General features: G+C 38.0%; 1 protein-coding gene across 2 annotated transcripts in view; it reads left to right on the top strand.

The window, feature by feature from the left end:
• Positions 1-22978, top strand: part of LOC125462823 (leucine-rich repeat-containing G-protein coupled receptor 6) — a 248235-nt gene that overhangs the window by 90884 nt on the left and 134373 nt on the right. For both annotated transcript variants that reach the window (XM_048553238.1, XM_059653420.1), the window contains exon 2: positions 3106-3177. In XM_048553238.1, coding sequence (XP_048409195.1) covers positions 3106-3177 — 72 coding nt within the window. The remainder of the gene's footprint in view (positions 1-3105; positions 3178-22978) is intronic.

Below are 22978 nucleotides of genomic sequence, written 5' to 3'. Positions count from 1 at the left end.
TATGTGCTCTTAATGTAACCACTAAACAAATACAATACTTAAGTTTATCATATTAAACTCCACATTCCTCAATCCATATCGGAGAGTGATCTGTGGATAAATATCGTCAATCAAATAAGAATATCTACTGAAATTAAAATTGATGGAAGGGCACAAAGTTGGGGCTGGGTGGTCTAATTTTTAAAATGATATTAACATTCTTTTGTATTTGAAAGTCTGTGAAATCTGAAAAGGTCACATTTCTGTGTTGTAATCCTAATTATCATGCCGATCAGGAGTAGTTTTACTTTGAGATGGTTATGGGAAACAGTCAAAAGATACTTTTGCGGCTGTTTCATCTAAATTAAGGGAAATGCAGCAATTAAAAATAATTATCCTGTGTCCCACTGGAGGGCCTTGGTTTTTGATTATTTACAAAGCCCATTAGCCGTAAACGCATGCATAGAGATACCAACTTTAAAGTGCACATTAATGAAGTGTAATTCAAAAAAGGAATGTCTTCTCTAGAACAAATATTTTCTTAAACATATTATTTTGACATAATATTAAACACATCCTTCAATACTTTAACTGCTTCATTATTTATGTGCACAAATACAAGATATTATATTTCTGAAGTGTAGTCTTTAAAAAAAATGCTCTTGGAACAACCAAGCTATAACCGCACGATATGGAGGCATACAAAATAATGATGATGCAATTTTGTTTGGTTAATGAATTATTTAAATGTATTTATTAACCAAATCATACTTTCAACAAATATATTGCTGCTAGAAATATGAATTATAAATAGCACATTTTGGAAACCATCAACAGAGTCAGGCTGCATCTATTGACAGGGAACAAAGTGACCCTTTCAACTTAATCCCCAACTTATCAGAATTGGAGGATGTTATAAGAGTTATTCTTATTTAAATGAGTGCAGAGCTAAGCAAAAAGGAAGAAAAACAGTAAAATTTGGAAGTGATGCACACTCGTCCCACTCATCCTGCATACCTGAAATTGGATTCTAGTGCAACCAGCACCTTAATTTCCAAGATTAAGTTTTCTATGTTGGTTGGATGATGATGGGGTAAGTCAAAATGAAATGAGTACAGAAATAAAAGATGGCTCCAAGGGAGAGTTTTAGTGGAATCGGAGTGGAAGATGGAGAAGTGAAAATCTGAGAAGAGAGTGACAACAGTGACCTAGGAAAGTACCAGGAAAATGGCAGTTGAATCCTGAAGGTGTGGATTGCCCAAAATAACAGCCTATGTCCCCGTAGTTCCATTGCTGTAGAACATGTGCTGCTTTCGATAAAATGAAACTAAAGGACTAAAATCTATAATGTTAAGGCAGAAAATAAATTATATATTCAATTATCTTTCAATCAGAAAACAATTCAATAAAACAATTTGTTCATCAGTGGATAAAGAAAACACCTTCATACGTTACCATTGGTAACTAACGTAATTATCATCATAAATAGAAATTTCTGTAAAAGGGTGATAAATTTGTTATATTCTTAACATAAACCATTATGGAAACCTGGCTCCCATCAAACACCTGTAATTATGGCAAGTTGTTTGAAAATGTGAAAACACATGAAAATAATAATGTATGTCCTTTTTAAAGTAATCTTTGGAATACTTTCTTTGAACTAACACCTGCTTTATAAATACCTACAGCAAAAGTTAACATGCTTTTGAGGAGAGAATGGGGATTAGATTAAATGCACAGAAGATTATGTGAAATCCTTGGACATATTAGGAGCAAGACAACCTCCTACAAACTGTCAACTTGATATTTGTACTGTGATCTGTTCAAATTGCTCAATTTTGGACTAAGTTACTACCGGAAACTGAAGACAGCTTAGAGGTCCTCTCTTAGAACAAATGCTCCATAGGTATGCAGAGTGTGAACTGGGTGTTTTAGCAAAAGTCCTTATTATGACATTTAAATAAGGTCCTAAGTTTGTTGTAGGACTCTTTTAAGAACTTATCCAGCATCTGTGAGAAAAACTATTCAATAAATCATGGTGCTAAAGACAACCAGAACCATGAAGATGTGGAATTTAAACAGCTTATTTTGCCAAAGTGCCATCTCGTCGCTACTTGTTGGTTGCCTTCATCCAAAAATAAGCCTTTGTGTTTTTTTTTCTTTCTGCTTGTCCTTATTTCTAACATCTGTGTTGTATTTTCTTGAAATTGTATTTACTTTTTTTTTCATTTTAATGATATTCATAAAAATTGCTTAAATCTGAAACAAATATTTCCTCCAGTTAATATCAAGTAATTGAAAGGTAACTGTGGCCTAGTAGATGAGTAACTGTTTATCTCCAGGTTGTGGCATTGAATGAGCAATAAGTTACTGTTTATTCACCTACATAAGTTTCATTTTTTTGTATAAAGGAAGTAAAATAATCATATATCAATCAATTTGGATTAATTTACTTCTGTTGATGCGGTACAAACATAGGGCACCATAGTAGACTTGATCTCAAACCTTTCTTCGTAAAACCAATTGTAAAAGTAAAGTACTCAGTTAAATTTATTTTTAATGCCCCTTGGAGTCCAGCCATTAAGAGTGCCATGTTTTAATGAGTTGCAGAACCACTGTTGACTCAAAAAAAATTGCAAGTGCCAACTCATTATTTCAAGCATGACAACTTCCTGAATAACCAAAGACTCCATTGATTCAACATTAACCTGCTTTGGTGACTTCAAATGAAACAGAAATCTTTTATTTCAATGTAGCATTTCTATGTTCAAATGAGTGTTTAGCAACATCTGAAAAAATTTCGTCTAAAATGACATCAAATCATTGAAAATGTTTATTCCATTTGTTATATTGAGCACATAGAGACTATTTAATAGAGAAATCAGGACTACTAATCAATCTAAATTCAGCTTTTGCCATTAATTGGCTGAAAATTAAATATTGTATTATTTTCTCATCAAGGCATCTCATGTTTCTATCATTTTATATTCCAAAATATCTCAGTATTATGCTTTTGAATTGCAGATCTCAAACTCACAATGAAATTGCACTTATCTGTGAAAATCGAATGTAGATCGCAGAGTTAATTACATTATAATTAATTCTTCATTTTTTGTCTCTCTTCAGTGACTTGAGCATGAACAATATTAATGAACTACAGCCGAATGCCTTTGGAGATCTTCATTTCTTGGAAGAACTGTAAGTAATCGAACAACATCACGAGCAAACAACTATACTAATGGGGGTTGAAAAATTTAGCAAAAGTTGATGTACAGTTAATATTTCACACTTTTCTATAACTCTGGTCGTGCCTGAATGCATTTATAACTTGCTCATCTAGAAAACTGGTCTAATCAAACCATGAGCACAAAAGGAACTCGAATTTAGGTAATACTTTTCCCAACCTTTGTACATCTTCATCACTCTGAACTAGTTTTGAAGAGTCATCGTTTTTGTGATGTGGTGAAACATAACAACAATTTACATACAGTAAGTTGGCACAAACAGTAACTGCCCATTTCAATTTTCATTGCTCATATATATTGAAAATTGGACTTCTGGCTACTTCATTATTGCTGTTTGTAATGATTTAATTTTATATATTTATTTATTGTCACACATATTTTGTTATAAAATACAATGAAAAGTGTTGTATAATGGCGCTAGTCTCCAGTGCCATCTTAAAGCGCAGAAAAAATAAACCAAAACATACAATATAAAGGCAGAAGAATAAAGGAATAAAGAACAAGTGTTAAACTTCACAGTAATTCTTGTCAAATACTCTGTCACAGGGCATGGGCAATGGGCATGGACCTAGTGACCAGGCATGAATTTCTTTGCCATGCCACCACCACTGGAATGAAAGTTACCACTCTTTGGCATTATCTTGCCTCTTCCAATGCCCTCATTGTTATGAGTGTTTGCTGGACTTTGCCAATAAAAATACTCCCGCCAGGTTCCATACTGTGACAAACTCGAATCCACCACTGCCTTGAGTCTGCTTCAAGTCACTACCAATGCCACATGTTCTTGCACTGAACACAAACCCATGTCCGCCACCAACTCCATAAATCTAATGAAGTCCCACACATGTGAATATACAAATATGTGAATTAAGAGCAGGAGTAGGCCACTTGGCTCCTTGAGCCTGCTCCACTATTCAATAGAATTGTGGCTGATCTTGTCCAGCACAAACCTTCTTACCCTTGATAACCTTTTACTCCCTTACTTATCAAGAATCAATCTCTCTCTCCACAAAAAGACTCAAAGATTTTGCCTCACTGCTTTTGAGGAAGAGAATTCCAAAGACCAATGACTCTTAGTGAGAAAGTATTTCTCCTCATCCCTGTCTTAAATAGGCAGACGCTTATTTTTAAAGTGACCCCGAGTTCTACATTCTCCCACAAGTGCACACACCCTTTCTATATACACCATTAGTTTCATGTTTATTTCAATCAGGTTGCATCTTACGCTTCTAAGCCCCAGTGAATATATGCCAGGTATGCCCAATCTTTCCTCATTAGACAACCTATCCCTTCTAAGTATGAGTCAAGAAATGCCTGGGACTTCTCCCCACCTAAACCAACAGTAATGGCTGTACCACCCACTTTCATCTTCCTTAACAGCTGCCTCTCTCTCAATCCATCAGGCAAACAGCAGAAAGAAAGAATCAAGATGGGTCATATGTTATCTGTCATTTTGGTCCTCACCCACTTATATGGAGAGCTTCCTGAGTCCGAGCACAGCCTGGACTGGTATTGGGGGCTGCTCCTAACTTACTGTGTCAGGAGTCCCTGAGCAAAGGCTAGCCACCTTGACTTGTTTGAGGCCTGCTGTCAAATGTGCCAGGCTTCCTGATTTTATGTCCGCACGAAACAGCTGGACAAGACAGCAGTGCTACGAGCCTGGTATATCTTCCTGAAGTAACAAAGGCAAAGTAAGTCAGCGATGCTGTGAGTGTCTAATTAGACTCAGAGTGAGCGGATACAATGACAGTGAGTGAAGAGCCTGGAAATGCAGCCTGGTCCAGCCCATGAGCTGAGTGCATGTCTCTAAGTGCACAATGTCCTTACAGGAGCATTACAATGACAGTTCGCTGGTGGGGCCAACGTGCTCAGTTAAAGCATTGAAGCATCCTGTATGTGGATTGGAAATGTGCAATGAAGGTTCATAAAGGCTGACATATGTCAAATGTCAATGTCCATGGATGTAGGTCATGAATGCCCAGAGCCCTTGGAGCATGCCCTAAGTGATGGTGACCACTGTCCAGCATGGAGGTCATTCAGAGCCAGTGGTGAACTGAAGCTTCCAGATGCTATCTCTGGTTTCTTTGTTGAGTCTTCCCAAAGTCTAGTCTGTTTGCGGGAGTTTAATAAGATGGGATTCTGAATATTAATGAGATGTATTGTAACGTTCACAAGGTGTTTAAGAAGCAATCATCCCTCTTGTTTGGCACTTCATTGCTGCTTAGCAAGAATCTTGTTGTGTTGCTTGTGAGAAACACAAGAGTTGATACAAATTTTACCAATGTCAAAATGGGCCTTGCCCCACTTGATGCTCAATTCTACCACACATCCAGGGAGATAGTGAGGAAAGAGATCAGTCTGAGACTGGTACATCTGGGGAAAGAAGTAAGTCAAATAAACAAGTCAGGCAGGGACAAAGTAGAGAATGAGGTCAGGCTGATAAATTAAACTGCACATATTTCAATACAAGAGGCCTAACAGGTAGGGCAGATTATCAAGCAATTACAGGGATGTGACTCAAGGATGGACAGGACTGGCAGTTTAATGTTTCAGGCTATAAATGTTACAGGATAGATTGAAAGGGGAGCAAGAGAGGAGGGGGCTTGGCTCTTGGTCCAGATCATTATCTCGCACACATCTGATAGCACTGACAAGTTCCAAGTTCTCTCTTCGACGGCGATTGAAAAACAAAATAATTGTACATATGGCTACTTCAGGTGAAATTTTATTTTATGCTTTATTTATAATCTTTAGTTATCATTCTGCCTCTCTTTTAAATAAATCAAGAGCAGACCCAGGATTCAAATGCAAAGCCTTAGATTTTTGTCTGCTGAGGAAAGAATTCCCATATTAAACTAATCCCATTATGAAACAGTGCTCTCTAATTAACAAAGGAAATGAAATTTTAATATGAGCTTAATCAGGTTAATCTACAAGCTTCTCTGTCAGTTGAGGAAAATGTCAACAGTCCCAGATGTGAATTGCTTAACATATATGGAACTGTTTAACATGCTGATCTGTTTTTTTCTGCCTCTGGTTTAACTGTGACCTGAATATGGCCTTCCTGTCACAGTGAAACTACATTGAAATATTGAAATGTTGCCATCTGAAGGTCCCAAAGTCCTTATAAAATAATGTAAGCAGATTTTATTGTGTGTGTGTGTGCGCGGAAATGTGCCGCACCTTGGTCTCTTCACCCACTGTCATTGTGCTCACACATTCTGAGCCTACCTGGATGCTCACAACATCCTTGAGTTACCGTGCCTTTGTGGGCTGTGCTCCTTCAGGCAGAGATACCAGGCAATTACACAATATTGCTGTCTTGCATTGGTTTGTGTGCGTGTGCATGCAAGCATGTGCAAGTGTATTTGTGAATGCGTGCGCACATGTATGTAGATGTGGGTGCCTTGGAGCTATCCTCTAACAATTCAAATTTAAAAAGTAACAATTAAAATAATTTCCATCCTAGCCTTTTTTATAGCATGGCAGGGAAAAGAATTTAATGAGATAAATAAGAAGTTCACACTTTTAGAAAGCAAGTTCTAATTGATGCACTTGTGGTAAAAATCAGGCGTACATAACTGAATAAAAATGATAGGTGTGGAGTCTATTGAAATTTGGGGTGAACATCTATAATTTTCAGAAAGGATTACCTGATTTCCTTTGTTCTTTGATGAGCAAAAGCAGCCTGTTCCTGGGAGCTTATATTCGTCTTTCGTTGACATTACAGAAAGAGATTGGGAAGCCCTTGACTGTAAGGGCCAGATTTGACCTATAGAGCTGGATAGCTTAAGTCAGAACTGTCAGACCAACCTCGATTTTTAGAACCTTCTTGAAACAATTTTCAATCTAGAGAGTCTAAAATAATTACAGGCTGCAATGAAGGTGGGCAGGTGCTGAAACAGACTAGTTAGAAGCCATGCTCTAGTTCCCCGGGACTTTGCCCCATTTGCTTTAAAAACCATTATGCCCTCCAACCTCCATCTTACACTTCCCTCTGATTTCTTCGACTCCATCCCCCGTAGGTGCGTACATCACCTCATGCCCATCTCACACCATGGCTCATCCATAGCTTCTCATCACTAGTATCCATCATGGAGAGATATCCACACCCCAGTGGAGATGAAGCAAGCCCAGTAATCTAATACAGTTTTTGATCAGGTGCCAGGATTTTTGCAAGAGCTGAGGGTAGGGGTGCATCTGCCTGAGTAGTGCGTTGTGCTTTAGTCAGGTTGGGTGGAGGTTGTGAGATTTGAAAGGGAAGAGAAGGATAAGATTGTAAGAGAAGTAGAGGGGATGAGGAAGATGCAAGGGGGTGGCAGGAGGAGAGGGCTACAAGAGAATTGAGGGCAGAAAAGAAGGATGCAGAAAAGGCAGGGAGAAGAAAGAAGCTTCAAAAGGACTGGGGAGGGGAGAGGGAAATTGCAAATGTTTCAGAATGGGAGAGAGAAGCTGCAAGGGAAGACAGAGAGATTTGAAAAAAGAGAGACCAATTTTAAAATTTTTGATGGATTAATATTCAGCCAACTTGGAGCCACAAAATCAGGAAGTCATTGAAGTAATGAATTAATTGGAAATGGTGTAAAATCTTTGACTTAAGGCTGGATAAATTTAGGTGCCATCATTTTATGGTGAAGATTGTAGTGGATGCCATTGAAATGAACACTGATACAGATAGTAAAGACAAATATGAGATTAAGATCTGTGATGCAATATAGAAGGTGGTAACTGCTTAGTTAAAGTATTCTAGCTCTGTATATATTTGATGGAAATGCATTAGCTGTGACCTTACCAGTCTACCAAAAGTGAGTTTAGTGTGATGGCTTTTTGTATGTAGAAATGTGTGTCGGTTGTTTTGAAATCTTCAATGCCTATTGACTCATGTCAATTTAAATTCCATAGTAACAATGAAATTAATGGGAATTGGCCAACTCAGTTGGCTAGATGGAAGGTTTGCAGAGTGATGCAATTGTTGGTTCAATTCCTACACTTGCTGAGGTTACCATGAAGGACTTTCCTTCTCAACCTCTTTCTTTGCCTGAGGTGTGGTGAACGTCAGGTTAAACCATAACTAGTCACCTCTGTCTAATGAGACAGCAGCCAAATGGCCCGGCAGAACTATGGTGACTTTCCTTTTATATGCTTGCCTCATGGGTTGTGGCTTTAAGAAAGTTGATAAATTCTTCCAAATCTGCTTGTGTGAGTACAAATACCCTATAGATCAACACAAATATGGAAGATGTTGTTACGATTGACTGTATTACCTAGTAAATGAGTGAGAATTGCAAAGGGACTGCCAAGGTCCAAAACATAGTCTCTGATAAAAGTTCAAGAAGAGCCCTCAAGAAAGAAATACTTTGACCCTGGATCTACACAAAGGTCACCCAGTAACATTTGTTAAAGATCAATGTGTTGCTGGTACACTGTTTCTTCTTGCATATCTGTTCAAGATATCCAGGAAGCTTTTATCCTGCACAAAAACAAGGTTGCTGGAAAAGCTCAGCATGCTGGCAGCATCTGTGAAGGCAAAAAAACAGTTTATGTTTCGGACCTGGTAACCCTTCCTCAAAATGCTGAGGGTCACCAGACCTGAAACATTTTTAACTTTTTTTTTCCTTCACATATGCTGCCAGATCTGCAAAGCTTTTCCAGGAACTTTGTTTTTGTTCCTGATTTACAGCATCCGCAGTTCTTTCAGTTTTTATTTAGCTTTTATCCTGTGTCAGTCATGTTTCCCTCAGATATCTTAAATAGTCTAGTTTTCTGGTGACAAAGACTACCTTCTAATGATAGGGCTGATGATATCCTTTAGGATCACTAACATCGCGAAGTGGCACAGCCAAAATCATGTGTTAACTAAAGTGATCTTTGAGCAAATCTTTGTATTACTGAAGATATGCTTCAAGTTCTGGGTAATAGTGGTCTGTTGCACGTAGCACAGATTGATTCAGGCATACTGCAGTAAATCCTTGGCAATGTAGATACATGGCAATTCAATTCACACTGCTCTTCCCATCCCTAGTACAAAGATGTTCCACATTTAACAAGACATGCCTATTGCTGAGACCCATTGTTCACATTTTTACTATTGACACATTATTTCTTGCAGAGCAAGTGGCAGAAATTAATAGGGAGGATGGAAAGATTGTTTTGAAATGAGTTCATGGGTTAATTAATATTGAACAAGGTGACAAAGCAGTTTGTAACTACCAAGTGAATACCCTGTGAGGCTACACATCATCACTTTTCCATCTCCTCTTACTCCTCCTTTGTTTAATACCTGTAGCTTCAGCAATGTGGGAGGAGGACTGATCATATCTCTGCTCTGACAGCTCAGATTGTCTTGATCATGGTCCTCGTGGTGTTGGAGCTTGTAAGGGACCTACCAAAGACTTCCCTAGATGCATTTGTGAAAGAGCAAGCTACAGCAAGAAAGGGATTTTGACAGATGGATGGGGCAAAGAATCGCTATAAACTAAACTCGGAGATAGCAAGAACTGCAGATGCCTTCAAAACATTTTCTGAAGAAGGGCCCCAACCGAAAACATCAACTTTCCTCTTCCTCTGATGCTGCCTGGCCTGCTGTGCTCCTCCAGCTACACACTGTGTTATCTCTGAACTCCAGTATCTGCAGTTCTTACTATCACTGACTATAAACCGAACGGTCACTTGCATGAATATTACTCCATCTTCCTTCTTATGTTCCATTCACGTTGTTGGTTGCCAAGAGCTGGAGTGCCATTTTGCTGCACTTTAGTGAGGTGCTGAATAACCAAGGTAATTCCATAGAATCCCTACAGTATAAATAGAGGCTATTAAGCAACACTCCATACAGCATCCCAGCCAGATCCATTCCCTCCTCATAACACTGCATTAACCGTAACTAATCCACCTAGCCTACACTTCCCTGGAAACTACCAGGTGATTTTAAATTGGCAAATTCACTTAACCTGTAGATCTTTGGACTGTGGGAGGAAATCAGAGCAACCAATGGAAACCCACGCAGACCCAGAGAAATTTGCAAACTCAGCAGTCAGCCAAGGCCGGAATCAAACCCAGGTCCCGGGTAGTGTGAGGTTATAGTGCTAACCACTGTGCCATCATGTTTTCAATTGCTTGTCACTCAGATGACGAATTGAGTGTACAGTTCATCTGCTCATATATCATGCATGATGCTGTAAGATCCATGGACAGTGTGATTGTGTGAGGCATCATGGCACTCATTCTAGAGACTGACTCCATCAATCTCTCTATAATTGTGCACAGCATACCTGAAAAGTTGACACAACTTCATATATTTTCTGTTGCTGCTTCGGATAGAACTCATTACCAATAACCTGAGACCAATAATCTGTGCTCACATGACCAGACCTTAGAGATTCCTCCACCCTCAATAGGAGTTCTTTTCTGCTGATCCTGTCACCACCAAAGCTGCTGCTGACTTGCCTTTATTATCTGGCAATGTAGCTACCTCTTTTGCTGAGCTTCAAAAGCGATGCTGATGGAGGATGCACATGAGTTATGTCAAAATGCTTCCTCAGAGTGTCTTGCTCCTCCTCCAAACCAGCTCCTGTAGAATGCTTGCAGGGCTATCAGAGTAAAAAAGGACATGGTTTAGAATTGAGAAAGGCAGAGAATGTGAAGTCATCATTGGACAATTCATTGTGTCTCAGTGTTTGCTGATAGCAAGTCAACATGAATGAGTGTCGTATGCCATGATGTTTAATTGGGCACACCTACCAATAGCTAAGACATGAATGATCACCATTACCACCTCCCTCTTCTCCAAATGTAAGTGGTGAAGGTATGCATCATAAAATTCCATCAGACAGCTGGTCTGTGATGATATGGAGACCAGAAGATTTGGTTAATAGAAAGATGAAGGGAAAGTTCTGTTTCGGAGAAGCTGCCATAGCTTCATTTCAATCAGCTGCATTATAATTATTTGGAAGTGAAAGAAAGATTGGCTCCAGGGCAATAAAGTTATTCTGCATATGCTTATGGTTCATATCACCAATCGGCTTATCATGGACAGAAGGCAACTTAAACTTGGTGCTTTAAGCAGAGATTTTATTAAATATATCAATAAAATCTTTAAGTTGCATTTGTTACAGAAGGACTGACTAGAAGGAATTTTGCAAGGCAACAGTCCCTCCAGGATTTCCAGAATAATTGCTGGATATTATAGATCCCATATATTCACCATGAAGTTGGATCTCAACAAAAAGGTCAAAACCAAACATAGCCAAACCCAAGATAATGCAACACTAATGTGGAATTTGTTACCATTGAAGTGGAAGAGAAGGTTAACAGGAACAAACTCTAGATTCCTTGCCTGGATTCCCACAATTACATTGTTTCTTAAGCAGGCAGGTTACCTCACTAATCTGGCTATACCCAAATTACCGATATTGTAAGATACAGTGCATCAAACATCTTATGTGAGGTTTGTGTTTTATTGGAAATTATGTTAAATAAATATATGTTTATTTCTTCTGTTATGTAGTGTGTGATTGTTATTAACTTGAAGTGACACTGTGTTTCCATTTTGTTCAGACATTAGGTGTTAACCTACCAAACTCAATAGCTGGGCACTGGACTTCACTGACAGCACTTTGACTCTTTGGATGTTAGAGCTCACTGTGCAAGCCAGCCACATCTGGGACTGTGCAGCAGCTAATGAATTTTTCCTCCTTTCAGCCACTTGCACCAACACTGGGTGTAAGAAGTACTCCTGGTAGTGGTTGATGATCAAACCCATAAATTGTACATTCCCTTTCCCTAAGTTATTGCAATACATGGCATGGAGGACAAACTTTCCTCATTCCATATTGCCCAATTTGCATCAATTTTGTTCAGTAAATATTTGCCTTTGCCTTCCCAGTGCTATTCCAGGTGCTTCTAACCATCTCTTAATGACAGAGCATAACTCATGAAGAGGATTATTGTTTGTTCTATTTCCTTAAAGTTGGCTCACCTGAGAAGGAAATATAACCCACATCTTGAAAGCATCAAAACAGTATGTAAATCAGCAGAGCCTGGTATACCAAAAATACTTTTAATAACTGACTGTTACACCTTGAATGTCGTCAATTACATGGCTGCGGTAAAGCTTTGTTGATGCAGAAAATACACCAGCATGTTGCCTTTTACGTCACTCAAGCATTTGTTCTGATGGTGATGAAGGATTTTTACAATCAGGTAATTTAAAGTTACATTTCAGATTCCACTTGTTGTGCTGATCAGTTGGTTCAACTAGTTTTTGAGTGTACCCATGTTTATAATTAGGCTGATTTCTTCTGTAATGAAACAACTGGCCATTTCTGGCAGGTGAAGAACACTGTTGCATTAAATTACTCTTATTACAAGCCCAGAATAACAGCTTTGTGCTTTATGGCCTGTGGCTTAAGTCTTTTTTTTAAACCTTTACTTTTAGATTAAGGTTCTTTAAATTTTATAACTGTAATTCAAAACCGACCCTCTAATCTGGAAAGAAAATAAATGTACAATAACTTATATTAAATTCGGAATGATTTATTGAACTTTGGTCAAAAAGGTAATTGTCCAGCATCCAGACAGCAGTTAATTGCTAACAGTTGTCAGGCCTGCTTTATGCCTGACATTGTTCAGAACTATCCATTTTATTGCATTGTATCATCTTAAATCCTCACCAGCTGTTTTGAAGAACTGCCTCAGAATCCAGGCCTGTCCAATGGTGAATCTATTCTTTATTCTGTATTCTTTTCACAGTTTATCCTATAGTGCCTTTTTGCTGTTCTTCAACAATTTTATAGTTTTGAAAATAATGACATAGTTGGATTTCTAGCTGATATATGTAAAGTTCAACAGAGAGATCAGAAAGTATTTGTACATTACAGAACTGTCTGCTGTTGCAGAACCACTAGTTTATAACTCAATATCTCATGCAAGAAATTTTTAAGAATGAACTTTCAACATTAACAGAGCCTTCCTATTAAAGATTTGATGTGCTAATAGATACGTATGGACATACAACATTCTTAGTATCATTGAACCAAAGTTCAAGAAAGAAATTGCTAGGTTTTATTTCCTCATGTGAACATTACTGCTCTTCAGGAGCAAATCATTTAGATCAAGGGCTCATCTTAAACACACACACTCAGTTGGAAGATGCCAGGCTCAGACTGATTGCTCAATTTGCAGGCCTCCTTATCATACTTTCCATTGGAGTAATTTATGTTTAATCAAAGATGGTGGAAAATATTAGCCTGCACCCAAATTGATTTCATTTTCTGAATGGAAAGTAAAATAGAGAAGGGTATGTAATGGAAGGCCAATCCCAGTATCACCCATTTTACATCATTGTTAAAAGTTAACATTACACCCTCATTGACCTCTAGAAAGTAAAACTGAATAGCGTATAAACTAAACAATCAATCCACTTCAGCTAATTTCCAGGCAGGCAATTTAAAATTGCACCAATCCTTGCTTGCCAGCCAATTTTATTCTGTCATTTAGGATGACCTGGAATAGTTTTAGTTTTGCAAAATGTGCAGAGCAATTTTACCATGAAATCAGGTGAACTATTCAGATAGGCATTTTGGGAATTTTTACACTACATGAATGCCAGTGGCTTTTTTAAGAGTTTTAGTACACCTCTGGGAGATGCTCTGAACTTGCTGTGTCTCAAGTCAATTATCCTTCCTCAAATCCAGGCTTTTGCTTCCTTAGTTCTTGCATTCAAATGTTAATGAAACGCTCAGACGGGCAGGGAGGAATGACAGAAATGCAAAAGATTGCAGTGAGCAGAACAATGACTATAATCTTCCATACACAGTGGTTTCTTAGGGATGGGTGGATGAATCAGATGAGCCCAGAAAAGAATTATTAATTGAAAACTGACAGAACTGTGGATGCTGCAAATTAGAAATAAAAACAGAAATTTTAGGAAAAGCTCAGCCTATGTGGCAGCATCTGTGGACAGAATCACTGCTAACTTTTTAGGTCAAAAGGTTCTCTTCACAGATCCTGCTGAGCTGTTACAGCAATTTCTGCTTTTGTTAAAGAATTCTTGATATTCTTTTCTGAAGCTATGTACCTGTGCAACATTTCATTGCTGATTTATTCTGTTAAATTGCCCAAATGAATTTTGAATGAGCATTCCATAAAGTTCATAGAACAGCAAATGATGGTGTCGAAACTATGGAGATGCTCTTCACTTACTTGCAGTACATTTCTGCTTCTTTAGCTGGATCTTGAACTGTCTGTGAACTTGAAATGAATACATTTTATGCATCTTCAGGTTGTGAGCCTGACCTGAAACTGACTGCAAGGCTTCACAAAAAATGATTATGTCCCAGAGACAGTTTCCTATCACTGTACTGGAATTCATTAATACTTTTATAATGTGTTGTTATTATTAAGTTACTTTGCTGATGGTGAGTAAATGGTTTTTGACTGGAGGCACCAGTTTTCATTAATCTACGATAAGTCTTCCCACTGCTGTTTATGAATCAATGAATAAATGATTAGGGTTTAGGTTTTCATCATTAGTATATGTAATTTAATTATGGCAGAATACTTATTCCACTCAGTTAAATGACAGTATACTGGGATAATTATTCACTGGAAGCAGCCACTAACATATTTAAATTAATGTTGGGAATACACAATGCATCCACATTCAAAATGGATTCTTAATCCAACAATTATGATCTCTGTGCCGGTACTCAAATAATTGTGTTGATTTTACATGAAAAGTTACCAGCACTGCATTGTTAAGCAAAGTCTAATCCATTGATCTGCCAAGAACATTCGAAATTAAAAGATTGAATATATCCTTTGCTTTTTCTTAAGGTCACCATTTATCCATTATGCTCAGGCCTTGTTTATTTATAATGAAAAAAACCTGCAAAATCGATGGCCTTGACCTGGTCACCCTCAGTCCATACGTGCTGCTCCTGTTGACCATCCATCTGTTTACAAGACCTGTGCACATGATTTGTTTGAATCTCCTTGACAGTCCACGAAGTGATCAAAACTACTTTTTTTTTAACCGTCGACCAGTTTCTTGAAATTTTCTCTTGCTTTATCTTTGTGTATTCTGCGCGATAGTGTACATTTCAGTCTGTGTCTAGCCAGGATGGTGAATTATCAGGTTCTTGATTCTTGGTCCTTGGTTTCTAATACCAGTTGCTCCGCCATAGTTTGAGAGGAATAACTCGAATAATAAAATGGCTAAATTATGTTTTAATGTGATGCCCTGCGCTGTTAGCCAGCAGTAGAGAGCCCTGATGAAACCATTTGGACATCAGCACAATTGATGCTCATCACAGTTGAAATGTAATGCAAGCTCAGTAAGTGCATCACAGCATGCAAAGGTTTTTAAGACCCTTATCCTTTTTCCTGCCATTGTAGCTTTAGAAAATTTATCCCATCAGAGCCTGATTATGAATTCCTGTAACTAATTTCCTCTCATCGTTTTCATTACATTTTATTGAGTTTTGTAGCTGTTTTCTAATTTTCAGTTGGATCGGTTAGTGCAAATGCTTAATAAGACAAGAATTTTCACTTCATTACATTTTAAGTTTTTAAAGTTTAAGCATGTTAAGAGTAGACTTTAATCCAAGGAGAGGCAATGCCAGCATCACATCTGAATGATATAGCTTAATCCAGCTCAAGTATAAAACAGACTTAGATGACAATTGTGTTCATGTAGAATTTTACAATTACAGTTTAAAATTCAAGAAACGGTGGCAAAGGGACAGCACAGTTGTCAGCACTTTTACCTGACAGTGCCAGGAGCCCAGATTCAATTTCACTTTTGGGTGACTGTCTTTGTGGAGTTTGCACATTCTCCCCACGTCTGAGTAGGTTTCTGATGGGTGTTCCGGTTTCCTCCCACAATTCAAAAACATGCAGGTTCGGTGGATTGACCACGCTTAGTTGTTAGATGTGTGCAGGTTTATGTGGTTTAGCTATGAGGTGAAATGCCATGCAAGATGGGGTGGGTCTAGACTCAGTGAACCTAAATGGTGTCTATTTGCACTGCACAGATTCTTTCGTTAAAACTGTTGAAATGTAGAAATTCAGAGGAAGTGGTATTTAATAGATTCCTATCCCAACATAGAAAAGTGACGAAAAGTGATTGAGAAAATGGGGAAAAGGCTGGAAGTTGGCATTAGATGATAGATAAATGGCCTCCTTTGCAGTCTAACAACTCAGTGAAAATATGATTTTTCACTACCAATTTTTCCCTTGTTTTGAAGCATTGAGTCACTTTAGGATTTGGTTTTACAGGCAGCATCCCTTCAAGTCCTGATCCTTCTGGCAGTTCATTGTGTCATACAATTATGTCACCTCGTATTTTTACCAGATCAATTCAGCTCTCGCTCAATATCCAACTGCTTCATTCCCTACAAATGTCACTGACCAGCAATTAGGATGCTGAGTTTCTTCTCTCTGGTCCAATGATTCTAAGAACTTTTGTGCCCAAACTTTGTTCTGGAGTCATTATTACTACCCTGAAAAATTACAATTTAAGTTCCGAAGATAGAGAATTAAACTGGTGTGCCTGACTGACTTACATTACTGGTTGAACCTAATAATTGTGGAATATTTAATTACACTGCAGCTACTTTGAGACCAATTTGCACTTGTTTGCATACTTATCAAATTCTACCCTAATAAGGATATTTTTAGAAAGAAGTTCAAAAACTATTAATCTTTTCTGAAGTACATTTTATTAAAACTCAAACTATTTCCTCAGCTTGTCACTAAAGCAAACTGTTTCAGTTAACCTTAATTAATATTTCTTGTAGAAAGTTGTAAGACCTCGTTATAAATAGTTGAAAGAGGATGAAAGTCAATTTCAAAATGTGACTGACCCTTTGAAAAGTAACTGTTACATTTCTTGAAAAAATGCGATGGGAGAATCTGTCCATTAAGATGAGTAGGGCGAATTTAAGTGTATTTAAGTGCTGTTTATTGGATAGTGATGTTGTTGTTAATATAAATATTAAAATTATTTCATTAAGATTTTGTTCTTTAGACTGACTTGTCTGCAATTGTCACCAAAGCCCAAACAGTTTAATCTCCTTGCACAACACTACAGACTAGTCAGAGAGTCTTCTCACATAAATGCTAGTTTTGTCTGTGCCTGTCCCATAGTTACATAGAGATGTAAATGAATGAATTTACATAGTAGAGGGACACAAGCAAAATTAAGACCTCCACTCTGCTACATTATAGGGACATATGGAAGAAATCATGAAACTATATTAATTCCCATTAGTCAAACCGGCCTGTTTAAATAATTAGTAACATGTCCTATTCAATTTGATGCTATAGAGTGATGCTTTTTATGACTTGCCCACAGTCAAGCACTTTGTACCCCGTTTCAAGGACAGACTATTTATATGGGAATGTTGGTCAGAAAGATCAAATTAGCAAGCATTTCGCTTTGTATTGTTTATATTAGTGGCAGATTACAAAAAGGCTTTCCTAATTGGATGCACATTGCAGCAGCCTGAATGTGGTTGGATGGCAACAGACCACTTGAACAGAGTTCTCTGATGAAGGGTCTAGGCCCGAAACGTCAGCTTTTGTGCTCCTGAGATGCTGCTTGGCCTGCTGTGTTCATCCAGCCTCACATTTTATTATCTTGGAATCTCCAGCATCTGCAGTTCCCATTATCTCTGAGACCACTTGAACACTCGGTTTCACCTCCTAGGTTGAAATACACCATTCAGGCTGAAAGAGCAAATGACCAGGTTTCAATCGAGGTTGAATGAAATACATATTATAACAGCATGCATTTCTACTAATTATAATGCCACTTTGTGTCAATTGCTCATTACTGCATGGATAGCACCAAAAGCTATTTGAGATCTCACTCTGTGCATTCTTGGACTCTGACCATGCATCATGTCCTGATGATCGGGACCACATGCTTGATTGAAAAGGTTGCAATCCTAGCAAGTGACTCTCACAGAATATAAAAATTCTCTACCATTTCATAGAATGGTTACAGTGCAGAAAGAGGTCATGTAGCCCATCATGGTTTTCTGCAAGAGAAAGTTAGGTCAGCTCGCTCGACCGCCTTTTCGCTGTAGCCCTGCAGACACATTTTCTTTCTTCAGATAATTCTCCTTTCGAAGCCAAGATTGAATCTGTCTCTACCACATTTGCAGGCAGATTCCAGATCTCATGATTCACTATGTAAGAATTTTATACCTCATGTCACTTTTTTTTGCTGTTTAACTTAAATTAACATCCTTGCAAAAGACAAAGCAGAAAAAGGCCATGCAGCCCATTGAGTTAGCACTGACCTCCAGAGCATGGCACCCAGACTCAGCCCCTCATCCTATCCCTGTAATCCTACATTTCCCGTGGCTAATCCAACTAACCTACACAGACCTGGAGACAATGGGCAATTTAGCATGACCAATCCATTTGACCTGCACATTTTTAGACAGTGGGAGGAAACTGGATCACCCAGCAGAATCCCACTCGGACACGGGGAGAACATTGCAAACTCCACACTGACAGTCACTCAAAGCTGGATTCAAATCCAGGTCCCGACAGTGGGAACAGCAATACTGACCACTGAACCCCAATGCCGCTCATCTTAAAGCCTGTTCTTCTTCTTAAACCTTTGGATAATGTTTATTTTTTTTTAGCAACTTCTTTAGATTCAGGCCAATTTGAAGTACCAAGTTTGCTGATTGTCACATGTCAAAAAGAGAAGGAGCAAAGGCCCCCACCTCTCCCCTCCACACTTCACCTGGAGCCATAGAAAAGGCTAACTGTGAAATCAAACAAAAGCTTTTTGCCTTACCCAAGTTAAAGCAACTCAAAAACAAAAATCCTGGTGCCATAGAATAGTACAGTACAGAAGGAGGCCAATCAGCCATTGATTTTACGTAAGCACTTTCACACACGGATCTGTCCCACTCTCCTGCTGTTACTGTATGTTCATGTAAATCTTCCTCCTTAAAATTTTAATCAAATTCTCCTTCAAAAGCTTTCATTTGATCAGTGATCATCACCCTATCAGCCAATGCATTTCAAAACCAAACATCTTATCACAGTAAAAATACTTTTCCCCTTATCCCCTTTTGTTCTTTAACAATTACCTCAATCAGAGCATTCAGCAGGCACTCGGTCGACATTAGAAACAGTTTAGATTCATCTTTTTTAACCCTTCAGAACTTTAAACAGCTTTATCAAATTTTCACTTAACTTTCTTTGCTGTAAGGAGAATGATCCGATCTTCTCTGGTCTCTCCACACAGGTGTAATCCTGCATTGCTGAACCCATACTCACAAATCTCTTCTGTACCCTCTCCAAAGCTTTTCTTTCCAATGTGATTAGCTTTCCAGTAATCTTAGTGAAGTGTTACGTTACTCTTCTGGGTGCACAGATAATTGTCCATATGTTTTTATGAACATAAACAATACACAATAAGTTAGCGCTTGCAGCACTTATAGTGGGGTACAATGATAAAGGATTCATATACTTTAATGTCATTAGTAGCCCATATGAAATGTTGATGACAAAATATAATTTAATGAACTCCTCTAATTACTCTTCTGTTTTGTCCAGTACATATTTGAGGTTTCACAGTTTAGCAGGATTCCATATTTAATCTGAATTGTTGTTTAACTGATTTGAATTAGAGGCTTAGTAGAATTGCCCTTTGGGCACCTGGTTTAAGGAAAGCAAAATTAACTAAGATATTGACATCTGATCATACAATTGTTGCTATTGATTTCCCACGGAGTCAGTTGGATGAGATTCTGAGGGGCATGTAATGATATAACAGCAAAGAGTTGACATCTTAAGAAGAGAACTTTCACTTATTTAGCACCTTTTATCACCTTTGCTGATCCAAAGCCTCTTTACAAGCAATGAAGCCACTGTTGTAATGTAGGGAACATGGCACCCAATTTGTACACAGTAAGATCCCACCAAGAATGATACAATAGTGACCAAATAACCTGATTATCTGATATTTCTTGAGGCATAAATATTTTCAAAAGGGAAAGGGTGTTGATCTAACCTGGCCAATGGAGTTAATGTTTACAATATTCTTCCTCACAATCCAGCAGCTGCTACTGAACACTTGAGAATAATAATTCACTTACACATCTTAGGATGTGAGATAAGAGTTTTAACTTCTTCCCATGCATTAAATAAAAGTACTAGGGGAGGGATCTTTGGCATAGAAGAAAATCATCACAACAAACTTTAAAAATACTGTTCGCACACAAATTGGTAGACAATGGCAACGAGCTATTAATAACATTATGGATACACTGAGTAACTTTAACTGAAAACACAAACATATAAAATTTGTTAACAAAAACACCTGGCACATCTGAGAATTGCTTAACTGCATTAAACTATTAATGGGCTGTTACACACACCTGGTACCTGTTAGAAGACTAATCATGCATGAGCAGTCTACGAAAGAAATAATTGTTTGAAGTTTATTGCCAATAAAATTTTATCTAAACTACATTAAACCTTTTAATCAAGGTTTTTAATTTCAAATGAAAGATTTTTCCCTACCCTCTCAATTTCTTCTCTCTCTTTTTTCTCACTTTCTGTTTCTTTTCTCCTATAAAATATCTCGACTGTTTAACTGATCTGCCCCAGTGAGCAATACAACTAATAATCCTTACTTGCAGTGTAAATATTCTGTAATGTTATGCTGGCATGTATGCTTTGGAATCAAACTGTACAAAATGTTCATTTGATTATACTTTCTGTATAACAAACTGATCAATGGACGCGAGATTGGTTTGTAGAAAATATCTGGTTAAGAGAGGCACGCATTTTGTAGGTATTTGTTCAAAAGGAAGTCAGCTGTATAAACTGGGACTCTCCAATCTAGATTAATCTCTTGTCAAAGGTGACAACAATAATTTGCAGGCAACAATACTTTTCACAACTTGCCTTGATTGAAAACAGAGATAATGGGAACTGCAGATGCTGGAGAATCTGACATAATAAAATGTGAGGCTGGATGAACACAGCAGGCCAAGCAGCATCTCAGGAGCATGTGCTCCTGAGATGCTGCTTGGCCTGCTGTGTCCATCCAGCCTCACATTTTATTATCTTGATTGACAAACAGTTGCTTGCAGATACTTGTCACTAAATGAAGTGGATATTAGACAAGAAAAATAATTATTAATTAAATCTTGAAAGAACTTTTCTCATATGCTTCTGTACTGTTTATGATCCAAAATGAAAAAAAAAGGGAGGAGTATCTGGAGAGGTCAGTCTCCTTTAGGAACATTGATATGTTGCCAACTATCAGGTGGTGCTCCAACAGCACAGCAGACGCAGATCCACTTTTGCAGTCACCAATTTTATTTCTAACCCATCCTGTATCAAACTGTACTTGCTTCATCCTCCTTTCCTGGCTCCAAACAATAAATTCAGCTACATAACCAGTAGAAAGCAAATCCAAATTTAGATAATGTAACAGGATGAGATGGATACTAAATATGACCACAATGTGAATTGGAATATTTGGTTAAGGAAGAAAGCCATTGCCTTTATGCCTAATATGATTCAAAATAAACATTAATACAGCCTCATAGTTACACACATCTGAAATTACACGATGATAGGGATTGTTGTAGATTGAAGTTCACTATCTGGAAAGATTGATCTGAAATTTTATTCAGAAAACAATTTGTAAGCCTATCCCAATAATCATTGAGCAACTCACATTAATTGTGCTAGAAATTTCCTTGTCTGGGACTTCTTCAGGGGTTGGCCAGTGACCTCTGGTTGTGAATACAGGGAGATTTAAAAAGAAGATGGACAGAAACTCACTAAAGCCTATCGCTTTGGATAGAACCTGCTATTCATTTGACAGGAAAGGACTGGGTTAATCCAAGGCCATGAAAGATGCTATATTTATACAATAGCTCTTTATTTTCCCTTTAAAGTAAGTTTTCATTGGACCCAGAAAGCTAAAATGCAGGAAAGCATTTATTTTTCCTCAAACCCTAAGATGTTTCACTAATGTGGAGAATGCAGCATAATCAAGATTTTAAACTATTGTGAAAATACAAGCTGTATTAGTTGAATTAGAATCGTAACATTCCTACAGTGAAAAAGCAGACTATTCAGCCTATTGAGTCTACACCGACTCTCTGAAGAGTATCCAGATCTAACCACACCACCACCGTGCCCCCCACCCCCACCCCGATCCCCGTAATGCTGCATTTCCCATGGCTAATCAACCCAGCTTGTGCAGTGAACCTGGGTGCCTAGCACTGTGAAGCAACAGTAGCAACCACTGAGCCACTGTGCTGCCCGGCGTTAATTAACTGAGCCTGATCATGAATATTGCTCCACGTGATCTCTATCCAAGAAATAAACTGTTCTCACAAGTACGACGTAAAGAGCATAATGTTTTATTTTGACCTCCTTTTGGCGAGGTTTTTCTTGACTTTTCAAAAGGGTTAGAGAAGGTGCATTTGAGAATGTCTGTAAAAAGCACTATCTTGTTCTTGGGGTCTATTACATAAGTAGATATTGGCCTGGAAGGGTAGCACAACCAAGGAAGCCACTATCATAGTTACTATGTACCAATCTAAATGTGAAAAGGGTGGAAGCTGTTTATTAGAGTGATTGACGTCAGTGAACCCACAAAGGCATCCATAACAAACCATAAATAGCTGTCAAATTATCAACATTTTTTCCCCAAACCTAAATTTTTTTTTGCAGGAATATAGATCTCAAGACTCAAACAC

The sequence above is a fragment of the Stegostoma tigrinum genome, chromosome 21 (assembly GCF_030684315.1).
Source record: "Stegostoma tigrinum isolate sSteTig4 chromosome 21, sSteTig4.hap1, whole genome shotgun sequence".
Classification (NCBI taxonomy): Eukaryota; Metazoa; Chordata; class Chondrichthyes; order Orectolobiformes; family Stegostomatidae; genus Stegostoma; species Stegostoma tigrinum.
This window is presented reverse-complemented; position numbering and strand designations above follow the sequence as displayed.